Source organism: Thamnophis elegans, chromosome 14 (genome assembly GCF_009769535.1).
Source record: "Thamnophis elegans isolate rThaEle1 chromosome 14, rThaEle1.pri, whole genome shotgun sequence".
In the NCBI taxonomy this organism is placed as follows: Eukaryota; Metazoa; Chordata; class Lepidosauria; order Squamata; family Colubridae; genus Thamnophis; species Thamnophis elegans.
The window spans coordinates 4,155,070-4,177,569 of NC_045554.1; the positions used below are offsets into that span (position 1 = coordinate 4,155,070).

Here is a 22,500-nt window from a genome sequence, read left to right on the forward strand (position 1 = left end):
CTTTCCTTTTCCAATTCTTGCCAAAATATTTTTTTCAGACACACCAGCAGAACACTATTTGTGACCTTGGGTCTTTATCAGGTTTTAAAAAGAAGTTCCAAACCCTTCTGTTGCACCGTCAGTGTAGTCAGATAAGAGTAAACAAAGGATACATTGTTGCGACAGCAGAAGAAAAAAAGCTTCAGACTTGGGCTTCCAAATGGCAGATTCAACTATTTTAAAACCTTTTTCCTTAAGTATCTTTAATATGATATTGTATCAAGTAGAAGAAGAAATTTATTAAAGTAAAAAGAGTTTTAATTTAAGCCAAAAAAGTTAAAATAGTAAAGGGAAATAGAGAAAAAAAGGTCCCTTCACCTCAAGCGGAAAAAAAAGGAAACGTTGCAATGACTTCAATCCACAAAAGATCGTTACAGGCAAGAGCAAAAAACATTCTAAGGCAGTCCAAAAGGGATTAAATACGCCACTTTGTTCTTGCTTAAGGGACTAATTTAGCTTAAGAAAAGAGTTTCTTAGGGCAATCTTCTAAAAGAAAAGAAAAGAAAACCTCACCAAGTGGAAACACTTTCATTTCTCTCTTTCTGGAGCCGTCTCCAACTATGTCAGCCGGGGGAGGCTGCCTGTTGCCGCCGGTTGGAAGCGCTGGCGCAGTGGTTAAATGCAGCACTGCAGGCTACTGCTAGATCAGCAGTTCAGCGGTTCAAATCTCACCGGCTCAGGGTTGACTCAGCCTTCCATCCTTCCGAGGTGGGTAAAATGAGGACCCAGATTGTTGGGGGCAATATGCTGACTCTCTGTAAACCGCTTAGAGAGGGCTGAAAGCCCTATGAAGCGGTATATAAGTCTACTGCTATTGCTATTGCTATTCCCTTGGGTCGATCAGGGACTTTGCGATGTCCCTGTGACCAGCAAGGTCTTGTCTTCCCAGTCACCGTCTCTTCAGGATGGTTTAGGTCCTGCCGGACCATCTAGGGGCAAAAGTATCATTGGCGGATTCAGACAGTTGAATCCGCACAATGTAACGTTGCGACGTTGGCTCCTCCTCCTCAGAGTTCAGATCGTAAGGTAGCGAAGCACAAGTAAGCATAACGTGGCAGCTGACACTTCGTTCCACTTAGCAACCACTTGGCTTAATTTGTTACCTTTCTGTCTTTTTTTCCCCTCGGGCTTAGTCTGTGAAAACCCCGAGCCTCAAGATCGTTACCATGGAATCTACTTCGCTATGCTTCTAGCGGGTGTCGGTTTTCTTTTGCCATACAATAGCTTTATCACGGACGTTGATTACCTTCATCACAAATACCCAGGTAGGTGTCTTTTTCCCCTATTCCAAAGTTCTCTGAAACATTTGAAAGTCTTTTGTGGAGCTTCAATGGAATGAAAGCTATTAGAAGTAGCAGAGACGTGCGGTGAGCTTTATGGCTGGTGAGGCAGCAATTTTTTTAGACTTGTGGACTTCAACTCCCAGAATTCCACAGCCAGGCATGCTCAGTTCCGATTTAAAGCAACAGCATTTTCCCCCCTTGCAAAATAAGTTTTCCCATTCTTTTTCTTCTCCCTTCCCCTCCTTTGTACAAAATAAATACAATGAAATTTGTTTTGCCTCTTTATAAGTTTCCAGTTTTTGTTGAACCTGCCCAAGAAACACCCAAGATCTTCACTGCATACTTTTCCTTCCCTTCTTATTTTTCTTTATTTATTAAATTTATATGCCTATCCTCGATCCTCCTTTTTTTTCCCATCTGTTTACACCTCCTGCCAAGCTGGATTGTGATTTTCTTGGTTTTGGTTTAACGTCTTGTGTGAACTCAATCCATTCAGGACACCCTTGTGAAGCAGGTTTAACATGATGTATGAACCAAGAGGTTGTGTGTCTTTCTGCAGGGACCTCTATCGTGTTTGACATGAGCCTGACCTACATTTTAGTAGCCTTGGTTGCGGTCATTCTCAACAACGTCCTGGTCGAAATGTTGAGTCTTCACACCAGGATCACCGTGGGTAGGTTCAGAATCCTTCTTGTCTTCTCCATCTTCACTTCTTGGTTTCTGTCCTTCACCAGGGAAGTTGTAGCCGGGGGTTAGAACCTTCTATATGTCTTCTCTTCTCCAGGTCTTCCTCCAAAGTTTCAGTCAGAAATTTAAGAAGGAAGCCATAGAGATGTCACCTGAATATTACGTACGCTCAATGATCTCCATGCTGGAGAATTTATATGCCAAAGGATAAACATCTGGAATTTGCAGCATCCTTGTCTTTCATGCCATGCTTCTTTCATTCATTTCAGGTTATCTCTTCGCTTTGGGTCCTCTTCTCTTTGTGAGCATCTGCGACGTGTGGCTCGATCTCTTCTCCCAGCGCCAAGCTTATGCGGTCAATCTTATGGCGGTGGGCGTGGTGGCCTTTGGTTGCACAGGTATGCGTGGGAACGGGAGCAGAATCTTTCCCAGCCAGTCTAGGAACGAGGGTGTCCTTGGTTGAAACTCACAAACGGTGTTGTCCTCCTTGACCAAAAGGGAGTCAGGGAGATGGTGGAGAAGAAGAAGTCCCTTATGAAAGATGACATCTAATAAATCGAAATCTAGTACTCGGATGTCATAACTCGCCTTCTCTTTTGCTTGCTTAACTCTCTCTCCCCTTTTAAGTGCAGCAATCCAGTTTCTATGGTTACACCGGGATGCTACCGAAGCGGTACACTCAAGGAGTGATGACGGGAGAAAGTAAGTATTAGCTTAATACTGCTCACTGAAGGATAGGTAGCAAGAGATCTTTTATATAGTGCCTCAAGGAACATATGACCTTTCATGAACATCTTGCTTGATGATCCTTCTTGCCTCTCTGGACATGTGAAGAGCTTAAACCCTGCTTAGAATAGTTTCAGTTGAGGTTTACTAGCACTAACAATCAAACGGGGAACTATCCTGTCTTTTCCTTCATACATTTTTACAGTATTTAATGGGTTGGACAGAAGAGATGGAGAAGCTGAGATATATGGGCAACCAGGAAGATCTCTTGACCTCTTGTGAAGGAAGCCAAGCCTTCACAAACTCTACTAATGGCCATGGTCCATGTCTTAGTGCTAACACCCAATCCCAACTCCATCTCTTCCTTCCAGGTACTGCTGGGGTCATCATCTCCTTAAGTCGCATCTTCACCAAGCTTCTTCTGTCTGATGAGAAGGAGAACACCATGATCTTCTTCTGCATCTCCATTGGCCTGGAGCTCTCTTGCTTCCTCCTCCACCTCTTGGTGAAGCGCACCTTCTTCGTCAGGTATTACACCTCCCGATCCCAGAAGAGGGCCTCTGAGTTGAAAGAGCCGATGGACAATGGCACCGGATACAGGGTCCACCACGACGTCACAGCAGAAGACATCCGCTTTGTAAGTTGTGGCCAGAAAATGCTTTGTGCTCTTTCTTGGGTTTTAACTGTCTTGAGACAGTTTTCACGAAACTCTTGGTAAATCTTCTAGAAATATTAGGGTTATAGTTTTGAGAGTTGGTTCCTTACTTGACATATTTGGAGGATGGATCCAAAATGGTATGAATAGAAATAGCTTACATGCCCCTCCAAGATCACATTGATCAAATATATGACAGCAGAAGGAACATAATGTTCATTTCTTTTCTCTTTTCCTTTCTTCTCTCTTTCCTCCTTCCCTCTCTCTCCTTGCTTTCTTTCCTTCCCTTCTTCCTTCCCTTCCTTCCTATCTTCTTTTCTTTCTTTTCTCTTTTCCTTCCTTCTCTCTTTCCTCTCTCCCTCTCCTTGCATTCCTTCCTCCTTTCCTTCCTTCTTTCCTTCTTTTCCTTCCTTTCTTTTCTCTTTTCCTTCCTTTTCTCTTTCCTCCCTCCCTCTCCTTGCTTTCCTTCCTCCCTTTCCTTCCTTTCTTTTCTCTTTTCCTTCCTTCTCTCTTTCCTCCCTCCCTCTCCTTGCTTTCCTTCCTTCCTCCTTTCTTCCCTTCCTCCCTTTCCTTCCTTTCTTTTCTCTTTTCCTTCTTTCTCTCTTTCCTCCCTCCCTCTCCTTGCTTTCCTTCCTTCCTCCTTTCTTTCCTTCCTCCTTTCCTTCCTTTCTTTTCTCTTTTCCTTCCTTCTCTCTTTCCTTCCTCCCTCTCCTTGCTTTCCTTCCTTCTTCCTTTCCTTCCTTCCTTCTTTTCCTTGCTTTCTTTTCTCTTTTCCTTCCTTCTCTCTTTCCTTCCTCCCTCTCCTTGCTTTCCTTCCTTCCTCCTTTCCTTCCTCCCATCTTTTCCTTGCTTTCTTTTCTCTTTTCCTTCTTTCTCCTTCCTTCCTTCCACCCTCCCTCCCTCTCCTTGTTTTCCTTCCTCCCTTCTTTTCCTTGCTTTCTTTCTTTTCCTTCCTTCTCTCCTTCCTTCCTTATCACTGCTGGAAAACCGCACCATCCCCCAGCATCACCATTAACAAGAGAACCTAAACCAAGATGCCATTGCACAAGTATTGAAAAGTAACACAAAGATTCAAAATCCAGTACCCAAGGATTGGTTGAAGGAGAGAAATGGCGACCTCTTCCGGTGGACAAAGTTAATTCAAATGAGTGCACACTGACATAATCAAGTGGATAAATGAATAATCAAAAGAACTACCAGTTTGGTGTTCTGGTGAAAATGTTGAGTGCGATTAAGGAGACGTAGATCCAAATCCACTTTCAGCTGCTGCTCCTCCTTCCTGCTCAGCCCACCTTACAAGGTTGTGTTGTAGAGAAAAATGAGAAGTCTCATTGGAGCTCCTAGAGATATGAGTGAACGATTGGATGAATAAATGGATGGATGAATGAAGGGATTAATTAATAATTAATTAAGGATGAGTCTACCATTGCCAGGAGAGATTCACTTAGAATTGGCATGTTGGCTTAAATGATTGTAGAGATCCTCCATGTTAAAAGCAGCGCACCTCCAACTGTTACATCATCATCATCATCATCATCATCATCATTGCAACCTCCTCCTTATCCATTGAGCTGTGCCAGAGGTTCTTGGCAATTGATTTTGATGGTTGCTATTTCTCTGTCCTTTCGCTCCAAGGAGAATCGGCCTCCCAGAGAAAACGCATCTCCTCCCGACACCTTTGGGGATGCTGGGGATCTGGCTGGCAGTGGCGCCTACGTTAGATTTGACGTCCCTCAAGCGGAAATCAAACGGAGTTGGCCGAGCTTCAGAGGTAACTAGAACACTGGGAGTCTTTAAGAAGATGTTGGAAAGCCATTTGTCTGAAACAGTATAGGGTTTCCTGCCTAGGCAGGGGGTTGGACTAGAAGACCTCCAAGGTCCCTTCCAACTCTGCTATTAAAAAAAAACCCCACTATATCAGAGCCTCAAGGCAAGGCCAAAAAAATGATGGTTTTTGAAAGCTTGTTTTTGTACATTTGGTTCTTTTTTTTTAATAATTGCCTTTTTAGGGGCAGGAAAGAAGGAAAAGGAGGGAGGGGAGAAGGAAGGAAGGAAAAGGAAAGCAAGAAAGAAAAAGAGAGGAAGGAAGGAAAGAAGGAAGGAAGGAAGGAAGAAGAGAAAAGAGAAAAGAAAAAAGGAAGGAAGAAAAAGAGAGGAAGGAAGGGAGAGAAAGAGGGAGAGAAAAAGAAAGAAGGAAGAGGGAAGAAGAAGAGAAGGAAGAAAGAAAAGAGAAAGAGAAAGGAAAGGAAAAGGAAGAAAGAGAAAAAGAGAGGAAGGAAGGAAGAGGAAGGCAGAAGAGAAAAGAAGAAAGGAAAGAAAAAGGAAAGAAAAAAAGAGAGGAAGGAAGAGAAAGAGAGAAAGAAAGAAAGAAAGAAGAAAGATGAAGGAAGAAGAGAAAAGAGAAGAAAGGAAAGAGAAAGGAAAGAAAAAAAGGAGAGGAAGGAAGAGAAAGAGAGAAAAAAGAAAGAAAGAAGAAAGATGAAGAAGAGAAAAGAGAAGAAAGGAAAGAAAGAGAAAGGAAAGAAAAAAGAAAAAGAAAAAAGAGGAAGGAAGGAAGAGGAAGGAAGAAGACAAAAAAGAGAAGAAAGAAAAGAAAAAGGAAAGAAAAAAAGAGAGAGGAAGGAAGAGAAAGAGAGAGAAAAAAGAAAGAAAGAAGAAAGAGGAAGGAAGAAGAGAAAAGAGAAAAAATGAAAAAAAGAGAAAGGAAAGAAAAAAGAAAAAGAAAAAAGAGAGGAAGGAAGAGAAAGAAAGAAAATTAGAAAGGAAGGAAGGAAGGAAGGAAGGAATTTCCAATCTTCCTTTTGGCAATTCCACATACCGCCTGTCTTTCTGACATTACATCATAACTCCCTTCTCTCCACCCTCTCGTCTACCTGCTTTCTGACCAAGGCAACAAGCCAGGATGGAAAGCCCTTCGTGGCCTGACCGCTTTGTTTCTCTGCATTCCGACAGACATGATGCTCCATCGCTACGTCGTCTCGCTCGTGATCTGGACCTACATGCTCTCCATCGCTGTGACTTACTTCATCACCCTCTGCCTCTTCCCTGGGCTGGAATCGGAGATCCGGAACTGCACTTTGGGGGAATGGCTCCCCATCCTCATCATGGCCGTCTTCAACCTCTCTGATTTCGTGGGCAAGGTAACCCACCATTTTGGCCAGGATCCCACAGCATGGCTCCATGACCCAAGCCCATCTTGGCAGAAGGAGAACCCCAAAATCTGCAGGCGATCAGAGGGTCAGAAGTGCCATCCATCCTGGGGGACAGCCAAGATCTGGGATATTGTTCTGAGCTAGGCTTCCCTAAAAAAGTGGGAGGCAGATTCCTGGTCCCCACAAAACCCCTTTTATTAAACGAATGTGAATTCCTCTCCTTCACCTTCAGCCAAGGCCTGGCAAACAGTCTTTCAAAGGAGTATTTATGACCACAGACCTTATCTAGCTTGGAAAGCTGCCATGTAAATATTTCCCAAAGGACGTGCTGTGCAAGGAAAGACTTGGCACAGAGTCTCTGAGATTCACGGACAGATCTTCACACTCCTGAAACGAATCTAATGACCAACTGAACAAATTGTTTCCTGCAAAAGCCCCCTCCCCTTTCGCTCCTCTTTTATGTCCTATGGGAGGGGCCATTCACCATCCACCTGTGACTTTTCTGAGCTGTTCTTTTCTCCTGGCAGCTCTGCGCATGCGCACACTGGGAACAGGCTCCAGCTGTTCTTCTGCCTCACTGATGTCTGACTCCGAAGGCAGCTGATAATTGTCGGACGGCCCTGGCCCCCTCTCTGCCTCTGACACAGAGCCTCATCCGAGCCTCCCCCAGCCTCCAGGACTGGCCCAGATTCCTCCCCAGCCTCCTCACTGTTTGCCTCTGTTGCCATCTCTGCTGGTGGCTGGTGGGCCACAATAGATCGGTTCTCCTTGCCAGAGGATTTTCTGATGGGGGTCACAGTGTGAGCAGAGATGAAGGAAGCAGGGAGTCAGATCAAAAGGCGGGGAGGGGGGACAAGATAATCTCTTTGATGTGTCCTCCTTTCCCTTTGTGTCTCTGACCCTCATTTTTCTCTCCCCGCCCCCTTGAATTTCATCTTGCAATCGAAGCAGAAATCTGAGCTGTTCTCTTGGGGAAAAGGCTTTGAAACTAGGAAAAAAAGTTGCTTGAAAATAGATTGATGGTTCACCTCTAAGGTTTGGCAGTATTCCACTAATAAATCCCAGATGGGATTCTTAACCTCTGCCCGTATTTGACAGGGGCAGAGAACCTCAGAGCCTTCGGCTAAACGAGCCCCCCCGCCCCGTGGCAGTCTACCCGCAAACTCCCAACAGTTGGCTTTGCCTTCTTCTTTTGGCCCCGCTACCTAAAACAAGCACACCGCGAGAGGGACGCGGTGGCTCAGGGGCTAAGACTCTGAGCTTGTTGAACCAGAAAAGTCGGCAGTTTGAATCCCGAGCGCCACGTAACGGAGGGAGCTCCCGTGGCTTGTCCCAGCTTCTGCCAACCTAGCAGTTCGAAAGCAGGTAAAAAATGCAAGTAGAAAAATAGGAACCACCTTTGGCGGGAAGGGAACAGCATTCCATGCCCTTTTGGCGTTGAGTCCTACCTGGCCACATGACCATGGAGACGTCTTCAGACAGTACTGGCTCTTCGGCTTTGAAACGGAGATGAGCAGCGCCCCCTAGAGTCAGGAACAACTAGGATATATGTGTGAGGGGAACTTTTTACCTTTACCTAAAACAGATCCAGGAAGTCTCTATAACGCTTCTCTTGTGGATTCCACAGGTTCGTAAGAATCTCCCTTTTCCCCCCCCCCCCTGCAATTTCCAGATTTTGGCGGCGTTGCCGTATGACTGGAGGGGAGTCCACCTCCTTCTCTGCTCCTGCCTGCGAGTGGTCTTCATCCCGCTGTTTATCCTCTGCGTCTACCCCAATGGGAAGCCCACCTTTAGCCACCCAGCATGGCCCTGCATCTTCTCCCTCCTGATGGGCATCACCAACGGCTACTTCGGCAGCGTCCCCATGATCCTGGCGGCCGGGAAAGTCAGCCCTGAGCAGCGGGAATTGGCGGGTTAGTTAAAGCCACCATTTTGCACGCCTTTCGCCCCTCCCCCCCAAGAATTGTGAGATGCCGTTATCAGGGGAGGGGGGTGGGGGAAAGGCCGGAAGGAGTTTTTAGATCAGAGATGGGGCAAGGTTGGCACCAGCGCCACATAATTATTATTTCAGTAGAACAGGTGTCTTATAAATCAGGGCTTCTCAAACTTCAAGATGTCTGGACCTCAATTCCCAGGATGTCCCAGCCCGCATGGGGAATTCTGCCCACCTTAAAGATTCCGAAGTTGAGAACTGCGGTCATAGAGAATCTCTATCTTGCTATTATATATATATCTCTCTCATGCTCTGTATCTTTCTCATTTTCTATATCTATTATCTCTTTCTCGGATTCTCTGTATCTATCAATCAACTATTATCTTTCTCATTCTCTGTAACTAACATCTATTATCTATCTGTCATCTTATCATCATATATCTATTCATCCATCTATATCCATCCACATCTATCCCTGTCTGTCCATCTATCCATATCTGCCTGCCTGCTTATCTCTCTCTCTCTCTCTCTCTCTCTCTCTCTCTCTCTCTCTCTCTCTCTCTCTCTCTATCTATCTATCTGCATAATTATCTGTCATCTATCTCTATCCATAATTATCTATCATCTATCCCTATCATCTATCTATCTCTACCTACCTACCTACAGTATCTCTCTCTCTCTCATAATTAATATCTATATCATCTATCCATAATTATCTATCATCTATCCCTAACATCTATCTAATTCTACCTACCTACCTACCTGCTTATCTACCTACCTACCTACCTACCTACCTACCTACCTACCTATGGTATCTATCTATCTATCTATCTATCTATCTATCTATCTATCTATCTATCTATCTATCTATCTATCTATCTATCTATCTATCATCTATCTATCTATCTATCTATCATCTATCTATCGTTTCTCTCTCTCCCTCTCTCTCTCTACCTACCTACCTACATACCTACCTACCTACCTACCTACATGTATCTATGCATATCATCTATATCATCTATCTATCTCTATCCATAATTATCTGTCATCTATCTCTATCATCTAACCCTACATATCTACCTACCTATCATCTATCTATCTATCTATCTATCTATCTATCTATCTATCTATCTATCTATCTATATCTATCTATTTATCTACCTACCTACCTACCTACCTACCTACCTCCATCTATCAATCATCATCATCTATTTCATTTTCTTATCTCTCTCTCTCATTTATCTATATCTATCCATTCATCCCTGTCGAGGAGAATAACTATTAAAATAAATTCTGCTTGTGGTCATCCCTCAAACGAAGACACGTGCATCATGACGTCATCCCGCAAAGGACGTCAATTGTCGAAATTTCCGTACTTTGCCGGATGATGTCACGGGCCCCACCAGGACACCCCTTGCCCTCTCCGATGGGTTCTAACCATCTCCTCTCCCTTTCTCACTCCCAGGTAACACCATGACGGTCTCCTACATGACGGGGCTGACCCTGGGCTCCGTGGTAGCCTACTCTGCCTACAGCCTGGCCAGCACTTCTCCCAGTCCCTGTCTCTACCCAGGGAACTACACGGCCTCGGTTCTAGATGGGAACTGACCGGACAATGAATGGAGCACCAATGCCTAGGAGCGCCAGGCAAGATGGCAGGGTAGGGGGAAGAGAGCCCGTGACTCGATGCCTGCTGCGGGCACAGCCCTAGATCCTTCTGGATCCGCATGGAAAACCCCAAGCCACGTCTTTACCCAATGACCATGTGTATGATACCCATACCCATCCTTGCGTGGGTATGACCCATGTGGCTATTCTGCTGCGCAGGTTGGGCGCCGTTCCTGTTCTTTTCCAATCAGATTTCGGGCCAGGACGTTTCTTTCTCCAGTGGATAGTTGCGTGTCCTCTACAGCTGTCCCCAGCAGCCCCCAAATCCATCGGTCAGAATAGCATCTTACCCATTGTCACGAAGGAGACATCCTTTAGCTGTCTCTTGCTCAGTTGTTTTATTTTATTTTTAATAGCTGCTCGGTTAACACGCGTCCGTCTCCGATAAAAAGGTGAATTCCCAGACTTTGAGGCAGGCTAAGGGAGAGGGATTTTTGCACAGCTCGCTGGGATTTTAGGGAGCAAAGGAGAAAATGGGTTGAAAAATTTTTGGAGGTTGAATCGTATCAACTGGACTTATTTTCCTTGTTAGGTTAATGAAAACAAGGACTAGGGGGGTGACATGATCCAGGGTCTGAGGAGCTGCCCCAAAGAAGAGGCAGTCAAGCTATTCTCCGAAACGCCTGAGTGTAGAACAAGAAGCGATGGGTAGAAACTGATCAAGGAGAGAAGCAACTTAAAACTGAGGAGAAATTTCCTGACAGTTGGAACAATGATTCAGTGGAACAGGTTGTCACCAGAGGTTGTGAATGCTCCAACACTGGAAGTTTTTAAAGAAGGGATTGGACAACCCTTTGTCTGAAGTTGTGTAGGGTTTCCTGCCTAGGCAGGGGGTTGGACTAGAAGACCTCCAAGGTCCCTTCTGACTCTGTAGTTCTATTCTATTCTATTCTATCCTACCCTATTCTTTCTATTTATTCTATTCTTTCTATTCTATTCTGCATTCTATTCTATCCTATCCTTTCTATTCTACTCTGCATTCCATTCCATTCCATTCTTTCTATTCTATTCTTTCTATTCTGTTCTGTATTCCATTCTATTCTATTCTTTCTATTCTATTCTGCATTCCATTCCATTCTATGCTATTCTTTCTATTCTATTTTCTATTCTTTCTATTCTATTCTGTATTCCATTCTATTCTATTCCATTCTTTCTATTCTATTCTTTCTATTCTATATTCCATTCTTTCTATTCTATTCTTTCTATTCTATTCTGTATTCCATTCTATTCTATTCTATTCTTTCTATTCTATTCTATCTATTCTATTCTGCATTCCATTCTATTCTTTCTATTCTATCCTGCATTCCATTCCATTCTATTCTTTCTATTTTATTCTATTCTGCATTCCATTCTATTCTTTCTATTCTATCCTATCCTTTCTATTCTATTCTTTCTAGTCTATTCTTTCTATTCTATTCTGCATTCCATTCCATTCCATTCTACTCTATTCTTTCTATTCTGTATTCCATTCCATTCCACTCTATTCTAAATAACACACAGGAAAGGATTCTAATCTCTCTAAGTTTGTCCATGGGACATTCACAGATCACAGATGAGATTCTACGCAGATCTCATAAAATACGTTGAAAAAGCAGCAATTATGTTGTGTCAGCTGACCTAGAAGCGAAGAGCCATCTTGCACGAAACCAAAGACCAGAAACCAGGTGAAGGACGTTCTGGCCATATCTTTCTGTGGTTTGTTTCCCATTTCTGTGTGTTTTGTCCACGTAACTGGACGAGTCGAATTCTACAGCACGGACTGCAGAAGGGTTGATAGTTTTACATTTTTGCAATTTTTTTTTAAAAAGTTGAGTTGTCACTATGGCCATCACGCTTTCAACAAAATCAGCTTGCCTTAAGTCAAGAACTTTAACTTCGATGGACCCTTGTTGCTTTGTATCTCCCCTAACCAGATATCCCACCCAGGTCCAAATATATTGGTTGAAGAGTATATTTCTGGCTCAAGAATTGAACTGTGGGACTCACGATGCAGCTGCATCCCTCCCTCCTTCCACTTACACCTGGGCTGAAATGTTCTGCTCAAATTCCTCCCTCCTCCTCCCTTTAATGACCGCCTGCTGCCAATTACCTCCCACAGACCCATTAGATCTCACAGGGTTGGCCTCCTCCGGGTGCCATCTACCAGCCAATGCCACCTGGCTATTACCCGGGGGAGGGCCTTCTCTGTGGCAGCTCCGGCCCTCTGGAACGAACTCCCCGCAGGGATTCGGACCCTCACCTCTCTCCAGGCCTTCCGAAAAGCCGTCAAAACCTGGCTTTGCCGACAGGCCTGGGGGTGATGAGTTCCCTCCCCTCTTGACTTGTATGGTTGTGCGACTGTTGTTTACTTTTATTATTTGTATTTTGTTTTTTATGTTCCCCTTTTTCCCCCTTGAATTGTTCGCTGCCCTGAGTCCTCCCAGAGAAGGGCGGCATACAAATAATAAAATTCTATTCTATTCTATTCTATAATCCCCCGTGGGGTGGAGTCAGGGCAACTGAATGGAGCTACCAGATTGTTTGCTGGCCAGATGCCCTTCCCTGTCGCCAAGGCGGAGTTTTGTTCAGCAGATATATATATTCTCCGTGTGCCCAGAGAGAGAAATATCTGCCTCTACCTAGGATTGAACTCACAGCCTTCCCGATTGTGAGGCGGGAGCACTGCCTCTAGGCCAGCGCACCCCCTCCGCTCAAATTTCTCCCTGAAGGTCAGAAATGAGAGAGAGATACAAAGCACCGCTTTGCACAACCTTTTGTAGTTTGTGCAGGAAACAACACACACACACACACACACACACACACTGGGACCAACATCATCATCATCTCCCTACCAGGCTGGCTGTGGGGCAGAGGACCTCAAAAGCCACAAAATCACGGTTCTTCTCGTTTCAAGGTTAGCTAAACATCTGGAGAAGTGGTGGATAACGGTTCCACCACAAAACCGCGTTCGACTAAAGGGTGCTCGACGAAACTGTGTAGCTGACGTCATCACAGCGCGACAACAGCGCGGAGAAAACAGCACGCTGTAAACGCTAAACCTAAAATTAACCCCTAAACCTAACCCCACTAAACCTAATCCTAAACCTAACCCTAAACCTAACCCTAAACCTAACCCTTAACCTAACGCTAAACCTAATCCTAACCCTTAACCTAACCCTAAACCTAACCCTAACACTTAACCTAACCCTAAACCTAACCCTAAATCTAACCCTTACCTTAACTTGAATCGGCTTGCTTTCAAAGCGCTATTTAAAGCATCCTTCTTTCTCCGCGCTCGCTGTTGTCGCCCTGTTGATGACGTCAGCAACGCGGTTTCATCGAGCGCACTTTAGTCGAGCGCGGTTTTGTCGTGCCACGGTGGATAACACCTCGTAAGGGGTGGAATCGAGAGTTTTGTAAAAAGTAGATTGCCCCAGGGTTGCAAACTGCAGCTGATTTTGCAGCAATTTGCTTTGTATCCCGTTTTTTGGGGGGGAGGGACGACACACGGAGGCTGCAAGAGTGTCTCTTCCCAGATCCGAACCTAGTTTACACAGGTAAGGTTTAAAATAAGCAATGGGGGCACAAAAATCACAGGATCTGATCCAACGGTCGAATATCTGGTCTCTGGATCAATGTGTGTAGCCGCCGATTAAGCACCGCATACAAAAATACCACCAAGTAGGAGCCCATCGGCTTTGCAAATTTGGCAGCCCCACAGAACCACGTCGCCATCTGCTGCCTTCCACCAACTCATCACCAGCTTTTGCTGCACGCAGGCGCTTGATCTGCCTTATATTAGTTGCAAAACCCTTCGCTGTGGGATGGTTTAGAAAACGTTGCCAACCCTGAACGTGGGGTGTTTCTTTTTTTTCCATTCGCACCAAACACTAAGCCAATATCTCTCACGTGGATGCGCGAGAAAGTTGGATGGCCGTTGCAGATTGGACAACCCGCAAAAATTTCATCTCGGGAAAGAAATCACGAGATGAGGACTGCTGGTTTGCGATGACCAAATGCAGGTTTTTCTGCTCAGTCCAACATGCTAGTTACTACTGTGTTTCCCCGAAAATAAGACAGGGACATATTTTCTTTTGACCACCCTCCACCCTCCACCCCCCAAAAATAAGGGCTTGGCCTTATTTTGGGTTGCCAATTACCTCCCAAAGACCCATTAGATCGCACAGGGCCGGCCTCCTCCGGGTTCCATCCACCAGCCAATGCCATCTGGCTACGACCCGGGGGAGGGCCTTCTCTGTTGCAGCTCCGGCCCTTTGGAACGAACTCCCCGCGGAGATTCGGACCCGCACCTCTCTCCCTGCTTTCCGAAAAGCCGTTAAAACCTGGCTGTGTCGGCAGGCCTGGGGTTGATGAGCTCCCCTTCCCTCTCGACAGGTGTGGTTGTTGGTCATTTTAATATGTTTATTTTGTACTTGTATGTTTCCCCTTCCTGTTTAAGTTGTTCGCCGCCCTGAGTCCCTTTTAGGGAATAGGGCGGCATATAAATAAAATAAAACTTAAACTTATTTTCGGGAAGGGCTTATTTTCGGGAAAACACTGAGAAATAGGGAACTAAAATCAGGATTGGCTTAAGAAAGTGACGAGGATTTCTCTCCGGGATAATCATTCCCTTCAAAAACCTAAAATTAAGCTTAGTTTAGTGTTATGTGGGAATGCTGCCAGTGTTCAAACCTTGTTTTTATATATGTGTGTGTGTGCACACACACACACACAAATAAAAATAAGGTTGATCTATGTATCCACTTGCCAGCCACTCTTCCAGGATCATCGTAATAAAAATCCAATTTTTTAAAAAAATCTAATCACAGGTTTGATTTTTCCACGCACGCAGCCCTCTTTAAAACAGAGGGACACCCAAAGAGGCCGTTAAGGAGAAATTCTTTGACAATTATAACAATTACCATATTTTTGGAATATAAGACGCACTTCCAGAACGGGCAGAAAATGCGCGCACAGAGGTTGAAAACAAACAACGCTGAAATCGGGGAGTGCGTAGGCAGCAGTAGGCTATGGCAATCCCTGCAGCCTGAAACAGCTGATGGTTGGGAGGCTGATCCAACCGACAATCAGCTGCTTGTGCTAATCAGGCTGTGCTGAAACTGAAACGGGCTGCAAGGAGGCAAATTGCTGGGAGGCAGAGACAGATTTTTTTTTTCTTGTTTTCCCTCCCCAAAAGCTACATGCGTCTTATACTTCAGAGCGTCTTATACTCCGAAAAAATACGGTAATCAGCGGGACAACTTCCCTCCAGAAGTTATGAGTGCTCCATCACTGGAGGTTTTCAAGAAGAGATCGGGACAATCATTTGTCTGAAATGCTACAGGGTTTCCTGCCCAGGTAGAGGGTTGGACTAGAAGACCTCCAAGGTCACTCCAAAACTCTGTTATTCTGTTGTTATTTTTTTAATTTTGAGCCCTTTGAAATCAGGGTATCCTTCTGGAATGGTGGAAATCACTTACCTTCGCTACCAGTTTCTCAAATGTGAGTGTTTGTGTCAGTGGTGGGTTTCAAAAATTGTTCAAACCTACTCTGTGGGTGTGGCCTCCTTTGTGGGAGTGGCTTGCCACCCATGTGACCGGATGGGAGTGGCTTGCCACCCATGTGACCGGATATGAAGATGCCGACGACACTTGTCAGAACCACCTTAAATCACCTCTCACACAGCACTGGCATGCATAAGAATAGGATGTCAACTTGTTTTTTAAAAGGCATCTTTGGTTTGCGTTAAAACAACTTCAACACACGCAATGTTCTGATTGCACCACAAACGCAGTAGTCATCCTTACCTTTCACAGAGGCACTGAGTTTTATAAATATGAGCATGATAGTGTAGAATAATCATATCCAAGGACCAGTGGTGGGTTTCAAAAAATGTTTGGAACCTCTTCTGTAGGTGTGGCCTGCTTTCTGGGTCCACTGGTGGAACCTCTTCTAACCGGTTCGGTAGATTTGACGAACCGGTTCTACCAAATAGGTGCGAACTGGTAGGAACCCACCTCTGGTTTGTGTGCAGAAGGTCGCACATCACGTCAGGGCGGCTGTGCAGAGCCTCCAGCAGGCGCCGCTACCGGTTCGCCCGAACCAGTAAAAACGGGCAGAATACCGCCATGTTCCAGAGAGAGCCTCCTGAGGCAGCCGAGAACTCCGCACACGCATTTCAACCGAGGCAAAAAAAAAGAACGCAGAACGCTTCGTGTTTTTTCAAGATTTCTTTTCTCTTTTTTTTTTTTATGAAAAAGAATCACACATCGTACAGCAACGAACAGAATGCAAAAAAGAAAAAGGACGGGGGACAAATGAAAACGTTAAAAAAACACAAAAACAACAGGGAAAGGGAGGGGAAAGGACACACACGCACACACACACACACACACACAAAACAAAAAAAGAAGAAGAAAACAACCAAACACTTGGCTCCGTTCCTTTCTCGATTGTCTGCAAATCTCCTTGTGTTTCATAGAAGGCAGTGGGGCAGTTAAGTGCTTTCTATTTTAACATTCGTGTCACATTGCTTTCTCCTCTGCTTCTCTCGCGTCCTATGATACAGTCCGCCGTTTCGTAAGCAATGTCTGGCTCTGATATTCCCCTGTGTTCGTCCGTCCGTTCGTTCTCTCTCTCTCTTTTTTTTCTGTCTCTCTCTCTCTCTCTCTTTCTTTCTCTCTCTCTCTCTCTTCTTTCTTTCTTTCTTTCTTTTTTCGACAGTCACAATTCCAACCGGAAATAAAAAATAAAAGTCTCAATGTCAGACCGTGTGTTCTTGCTTTCTATAACTTTTCCCATAATTTTTTTTTTCACAGTTTTTTTTCCTTTAAAAAGTTTATATATTTATATATATATTTATATATTTATACTTTATATTTATAATTAAAAAGGTAAATCCGTTTTTTTTTGTTTCTTTCTTTTTTTTGCTTCCCCCCCACATTTTTGTTCATCCTTTCTCTTCCTCTCTCTCTCTCTCTCTCTCTCTCTCTCTTTCCTTCGTTTTTCCTCCTCCGTTTTTGTATTTTTAAAGAGGTGTTCTGTTTTTGCTCTTTTTTTTTGTCGTTGTTTTGTTTTTTTACAATACGTTGGAAAAGGGCTCCGGCGAGCCTTGGGATGTATGAAAACTGTACAGGCCCGGCGTTGTTCATTCTAGAAACGTCGTCCACCTAAGGCTTGGAAGCTGGGAACTGGTGGACAGGAGGAGGCAGCCAAGGCTGGACAGCACCATGTGGTTCTCAAAATGGGTGGCGAAAGGATTCCGAGGGAAGAGTCCCTTTTGTACCATCGCAGAAAATAAAAGAAACATCTGCTCGGGTTAAGTCAGATAGAAATAGTCTCCCACCCACCCCCTCCCCTTGTAGTGCTTGAAAATGGTACAATTTCTGTCCCTGTCAGAAACAATTATGGTGTCTACTCTTGTAGTGTGTGAGTTTGGCGGGGTTTCGTAAGTGCAAAAATGCTGGCGTTGTGAGGGTCACTGTGTTGTCCTCTCTGGCCTTGCATGAGGTCCACGCCCAAGCGGCAGTCCACCTCCAAAGGGGCTCTTCGTTCCGTCTCAAAGTAGGCAGATGGTAACACGCTCAAGGTCTCACCACCCTTGCGGCAGAAGATGGGCAGCTCGGTTTCTGGTTGGCTGATCCATGAGGTGAGGTCTACGCAGATGACTTTGCGACGAGACCCAATTGTGTTGCCCAAGATGACCAGCCAACGGTTCTTACGTGCGTCCAACAAGTGCTGAGTTTTGGCGACGGTGAGACAGGAGGACCATCCAGTAGTCCTCAAGAGCAAGTTGGCCAATGTTGAAGGTGTAGTTGAAATGTTTCTTGAGGTGGCCATAGCAAGGCAGCTGACCTGTCTACTTTCTCAAATATAGATTCCACCCCCCACCCCCCAAAATATTCATTGAACCTCTGATGAGGAGCCATTTTTTTCCCCCAAGCGGGACCTGGAGTAAAATACATTCACTTTACATGAAGGAGGAAGCGTGTCCGTTGAACAGCTCTTCCCTAGAAGAGAAAGAGGCTCCTTCATCATGCCAAGAGTTTGGAGAGAAAGGGTTGCAAAAGAGAACAAATGAAATCCAGCGGGTGGGTTTCTGAACCCACCCGCTCTTAAGTCCTTGTAACTCAAAAAGAAAAGTGGGACAACTGTTCCCCCCAGAAACCATCTTGTTGGCCAAGATGGCTTCTACAGTTGCTTCTTCACACCAGTTCTCTGGTAGAACAGTTTTTGAAGATAAGAGAAGTGGGTGGAAAAATGACCAGCCCACCTCTTGATTGGCATTTGCTCAAACTGTCCCTGGACCAACCGCATATTCTTCCATACGTCGAGTTTTCAGTTGGTTGAGGGCAGATAAAAACCGGTACCCTGAAGATAAAAAAAGTGCCAATTCCTCTCCCACACAAAAAAATTGGCCTCTTGAAATAATTTGAAATTGGCCTCTATGAACGTCCAATGCTCAAAGATTGATTGGTGGTGGAGCCGCCTGTAGTCCAATACTTTATTGCAGAGGATTGGAATTAGGCACGCTGCCCAAGAATTAATTCTCTTAAAAACCCCGAACGGTAAATTCCTTTTCAAGGAGCCACAGAATCCAATCCATCGGCTCTCTGAATCCATGAAGTGGTTTGAGGATGGGGAGAATCTCTTGCAGACTTCTCTCTCTCTCCCTCTTTAATTTTGGAAATATTGTGACCGAGCACAACACAATCAAGCTGTCGTTTCAACAGGCACATAGCTTTTTTTGTTTTTCATTCCGTCTGTCGTTCCTCCGAGGGAGGCACAAGGTGCGAGGTGCCTCCCGCATTCCCCTTTCTCCAAAGTTGCTCAGCAAACGATGGGGACTCCATCCGTGTTAAAGATCATGCCCGTGGTGGGCTCGTAAGTCCCTGCTAGGTAGTATAAGTCTTCGCTGTCTTGATACTTCTTCGTCTTCAGCATCTGCTCATATTGCTCCAAGTCAACCACTAGGCATTTGTGTGAGATTGTCTGAACGTCGTTTTCATCCACGTGGGAGGACTGGTACAAAGCCCTCTGGATTAGGAAGAGAAGAGGAGAAATGTTAGAACATCTGCTGAACATTCCTTCAGACTTTGAAGGCAAAGAAGACCTTCTAATGTCCCAACATCTACTCATCAAACATTTGAGATTCGCCCATTATTATCAATCTCTATCATGGGCCATTCCATGTCAAGTGGTTTAGGGCTCCCTGCTCGACCATCCCAGATTTTGATGAAATTTGGTGTGAACATGCACACACAACCCCAATGAATATTGGTAAAAAGTTATGTTTGCTGATGCAATACTTGTGGAGATATAGTCATTTGTTTAACCCCCATACTACAGCCTTCTACAGTGTTACCATCAGGCGGAAGACATTAAAGCATAGGTTTAAAAATAGTTTTTATCCTTGGGCTGTCATACTCTTAAACACAACCACAATCTCTCCACCCACACATGGAAACGTACAACTAATTTTTCTTGTTCTTTCTTTTTTCTTTTCCCTTAATTACTTTCATTGGGATTATTCTTTATACTATTTATGTTGTTTGTGTTTGTTGTTACGAATTGCACAAGTGGGCTAAAACCAATTTTGCTGCATTTATTTTATACAATAATAAAGGCTATACTATGAACAAGACAAAACAATAATAGAATGCACCTGATGTTGCCATACAACATCCTCAACTTTATCCCTATTTTTAGGGCTTTATACGTCGGCGATGAAAAACCAACCCTACTTTTTTAGGGGGTTTGAAACATGCTCTTTCTATTGAGAATGATTTAACAGAGTTTCCAGTTGGTAGAGGAAAAAGGATGCTGCGCTAGGAGGAGACTCTATGGTGGGGAACCGGACTTCCGGTTGGTAGAGAAAAAAGGATGCTGCGCTAGGAGGAGACTCTATGGTGAGGAACCGGACTTCTGGTTGGTAGAGAAAAAAGGCTGCGCTAGGAGGAGACTCTATGGTGGGGGAAACCGGACTTCCGGTTGGTAGAGAAAAAAGGATGCTGCGCTAGGAGGAGACTCTATGGTGAGGAACCGGACTTCTGGTTGGTAGAGAAAAAAGGCTGCGCTAGGAGGAGACTCTATGGTGGGGGAAACTGGACTTCCGGTTGGTAGAGGAAAAAGGATGCTGTGCTAGGAGGAGACTCTATGGTGGGGGAAACCGGACTTCCAGTTGGTGAAGGAAAAGGGATGCTGCGCTAGGAGGAGACTCTACGGTGGGGGAAACCGGAGTTCCGGTTGGCTGCAGAATTGAATGTGGGGCTTTCGGTTAGGGCCTTTGTGGCTCTTTGAGTATTTAAGGTTGATGACCCCTGGTATAAGGTTTCCTGCCTAAGCAGGGGGTTGGACTAGAAGACCTCCAAGGACCTTTCCAACTCTTGTAATTCTATACTATTCTGAACTCAAAAGGCATCAGCTTCAGTTCACAAAAGCTTTTCCCCAAACACGTGAGTCAGAAAAGAGGCTACCAATCCCTGTGATTATGGGCTTCTACACACCTCCATGAAGTCTTTTCTCTGACTGGAAGCTTGAAGAGCTGCTGATAAAGTCTGGGCCGATTTTTGATCCCATCGCTGAAGTCCAAGCGTCGGGCAGAAGAAGCAGAAGGACGATCGAAGAGAGGAGAGAAAAAACCCACAGCCATCAAGAGAAGGTTAGGAAACAAGCCCAACCATCACTTGTCAGTGTGATGAGTGGCGTATAAATGTAATCTATATATATATGACTATGCCTATATCTATATCTATAACTACTATCAATCTAATCAATCTATCAATCTATCAATCTATCAATCTATCAATCTATCAATCTATCAATCTATCTATCATCTATCATCTATCATCTATCATCTATCTATCTATCTATCTATCTATCTATCTATCTATCTATCTATCTATCTATCTATCTATCTATCTATCATCTATATATCTATCTATTTCTTTCTATCTATCTATCTATCTCTCTCTCTCTCTCTCTCTCTCTCTCTCTCTCTCTCTCTCTCTCTCTCTCTCTCTCTCTCTCTATCATCTCCCCTTGCTTGAAAGGAAACTTAAGGGCTCTCAAAAGGTGTTCCTCTCCAGTCTTCCCAACTATTAATGTAGCACTCTGGCTAGTTTGCAAGAAGTTTGGACTTGACCAACTATGACTAACATTTGACCAACCTTTGACTAACTTTTGACCAATCTTGATTAACTAACTTTGATCAATCTTTGCTAACCTTTGACCAACCTTGACTAACATTTGATCAACCTTGGCTAACCCTTGAACAATCTTTGACTAACCATTGACCAATCTTTGACTAACCTTTGACCAACCTTGACTAACATTTGACCAACCTTGGCTAACCCTTGAACAATCTTTGACTAAGCTAAGGTATAAATAACTTGGATTAGAATCAGAGAAGACGTGACATAATAGAAAACAATTGTGGTTTTTTTTTTTTTTGGTCTTCTTTTAACTACAATAACAAAAGGGAATGTTAATGCATGCTTTTGGTGATTATCAACTAGAAATGTCAACATTTCTTAGATTGTTTTAGATTTTAAAGAGCCGAGGTGGCGCAGTGGTTAAATGCAGCACTGCAGGCTACTTCAGCCGACTGCTAGTTTGGCAGTTCGGCTGTTCAAATCTCACCGGCTCAGGGTTGACTCAGCCTTCCATCCTTCCGAGGTGGGTAAAATGAGGACCCGGATTGTTGTTGGGGGCAATATGCTGACTCTGTAAACCGCTTAGAGAGGGCTGAAAGCCCTATGAAGCGGTATATAAGTCTAACTGCTATTACTATTGCTATTAAATGGTCATTTTATTAACACATATTAATATATTGTTGTTTAGAGATGGTTATAAAGGTAAAGCTTTTTTGCGCCTGTGGAGAGGAGAGGTGAGAAAAATAGTAAATAACCTCTAGCTAACTATAATAATAATAATAAAGAAATGTTAGGGAGAGGAAATGTTAGATATCCTATTAATTGACTTTTTTTAGAATATGTTATAAAGATGTAAAAATATGGCAGATTGATTGAGGCTGGGGGAAAAAAACGCCAGCAGGTGGCTGTGTTCTTAAAATCTTAATTAAATGAAAATGGTGGTTTGGTGATAGTAAAATATATAAATTTTAAAATATACAATTCAAACCAAATGGAATACATGTGATTGTGGAAGGAACACATGAAATGTACTTGTACTACAATGGATACGCTTTCTATAAGATGTAATGAAAGATGATTTTTTTTGTGCTTTTTCTGTAATAAAACCAATAAATTTTTTTTCAAAAAAACCCAAACTAACTATCCTTTGACCAACCTTGACTAACATTTGACCAAACTTGACTAACCCTTGACCAACATTTGACTATCCTTTGGCCAACCTTGA

The 22,500-nt window shown here is 44.0% G+C and overlaps 3 protein-coding genes across 5 annotated transcripts in view; 1 reads left to right on the top strand and 2 right to left on the bottom strand.

Annotated features, from left to right (window-relative positions):
• MMD2 (monocyte to macrophage differentiation associated 2) overlaps window positions 1-1,087 on the bottom strand; it is an 83,280-nt gene extending 82,193 nt beyond the window's left edge. Inside the window, exon 1 of the mRNA XM_032230997.1 lies at window positions 966-1,087. Coding sequence (XP_032086888.1) covers window positions 966-1,087 — 122 coding nt within the window. The remainder of the gene's footprint in view (window positions 1-965) is intronic.
• Window positions 1,088-1,207: 120 nt separating this feature from the next.
• SLC29A4 (solute carrier family 29 member 4) lies at window positions 1,208-10,754 on the top strand. The gene is made up of 9 exons (XM_032231215.1): window positions 1,208-1,304; window positions 1,882-1,995; window positions 2,279-2,407; window positions 2,637-2,711; window positions 3,107-3,372; window positions 5,026-5,161; window positions 6,343-6,530; window positions 8,215-8,455; window positions 9,941-10,754. The coding sequence occupies exons 1-9, from the start codon at window positions 1,223-1,225 to the stop codon at window positions 10,081-10,083; spliced, it is 1,374 nt and encodes a 457-aa protein (XP_032087106.1). The 5' UTR covers window positions 1,208-1,222; the 3' UTR covers window positions 10,084-10,754.
• Window positions 10,755-17,216: 6,462 nt separating this feature from the next.
• Window positions 17,217-22,500, bottom strand: part of TNRC18 (trinucleotide repeat containing 18) — a 63,671-nt gene continuing 58,387 nt past the window's right edge. For all 3 annotated transcript variants that reach the window (XM_032231106.1, XM_032231107.1, XM_032231105.1), the window contains 2 exons: window positions 20,628-20,702; window positions 17,217-19,158 (listed from right to left, as the gene is read on the bottom strand). In XM_032231106.1, coding sequence (XP_032086997.1) covers window positions 18,952-19,158; window positions 20,628-20,702 — 282 coding nt within the window. In that variant the 3' untranslated portion in view covers window positions 17,217-18,951. The remainder of the gene's footprint in view (window positions 19,159-20,627; window positions 20,703-22,500) is intronic.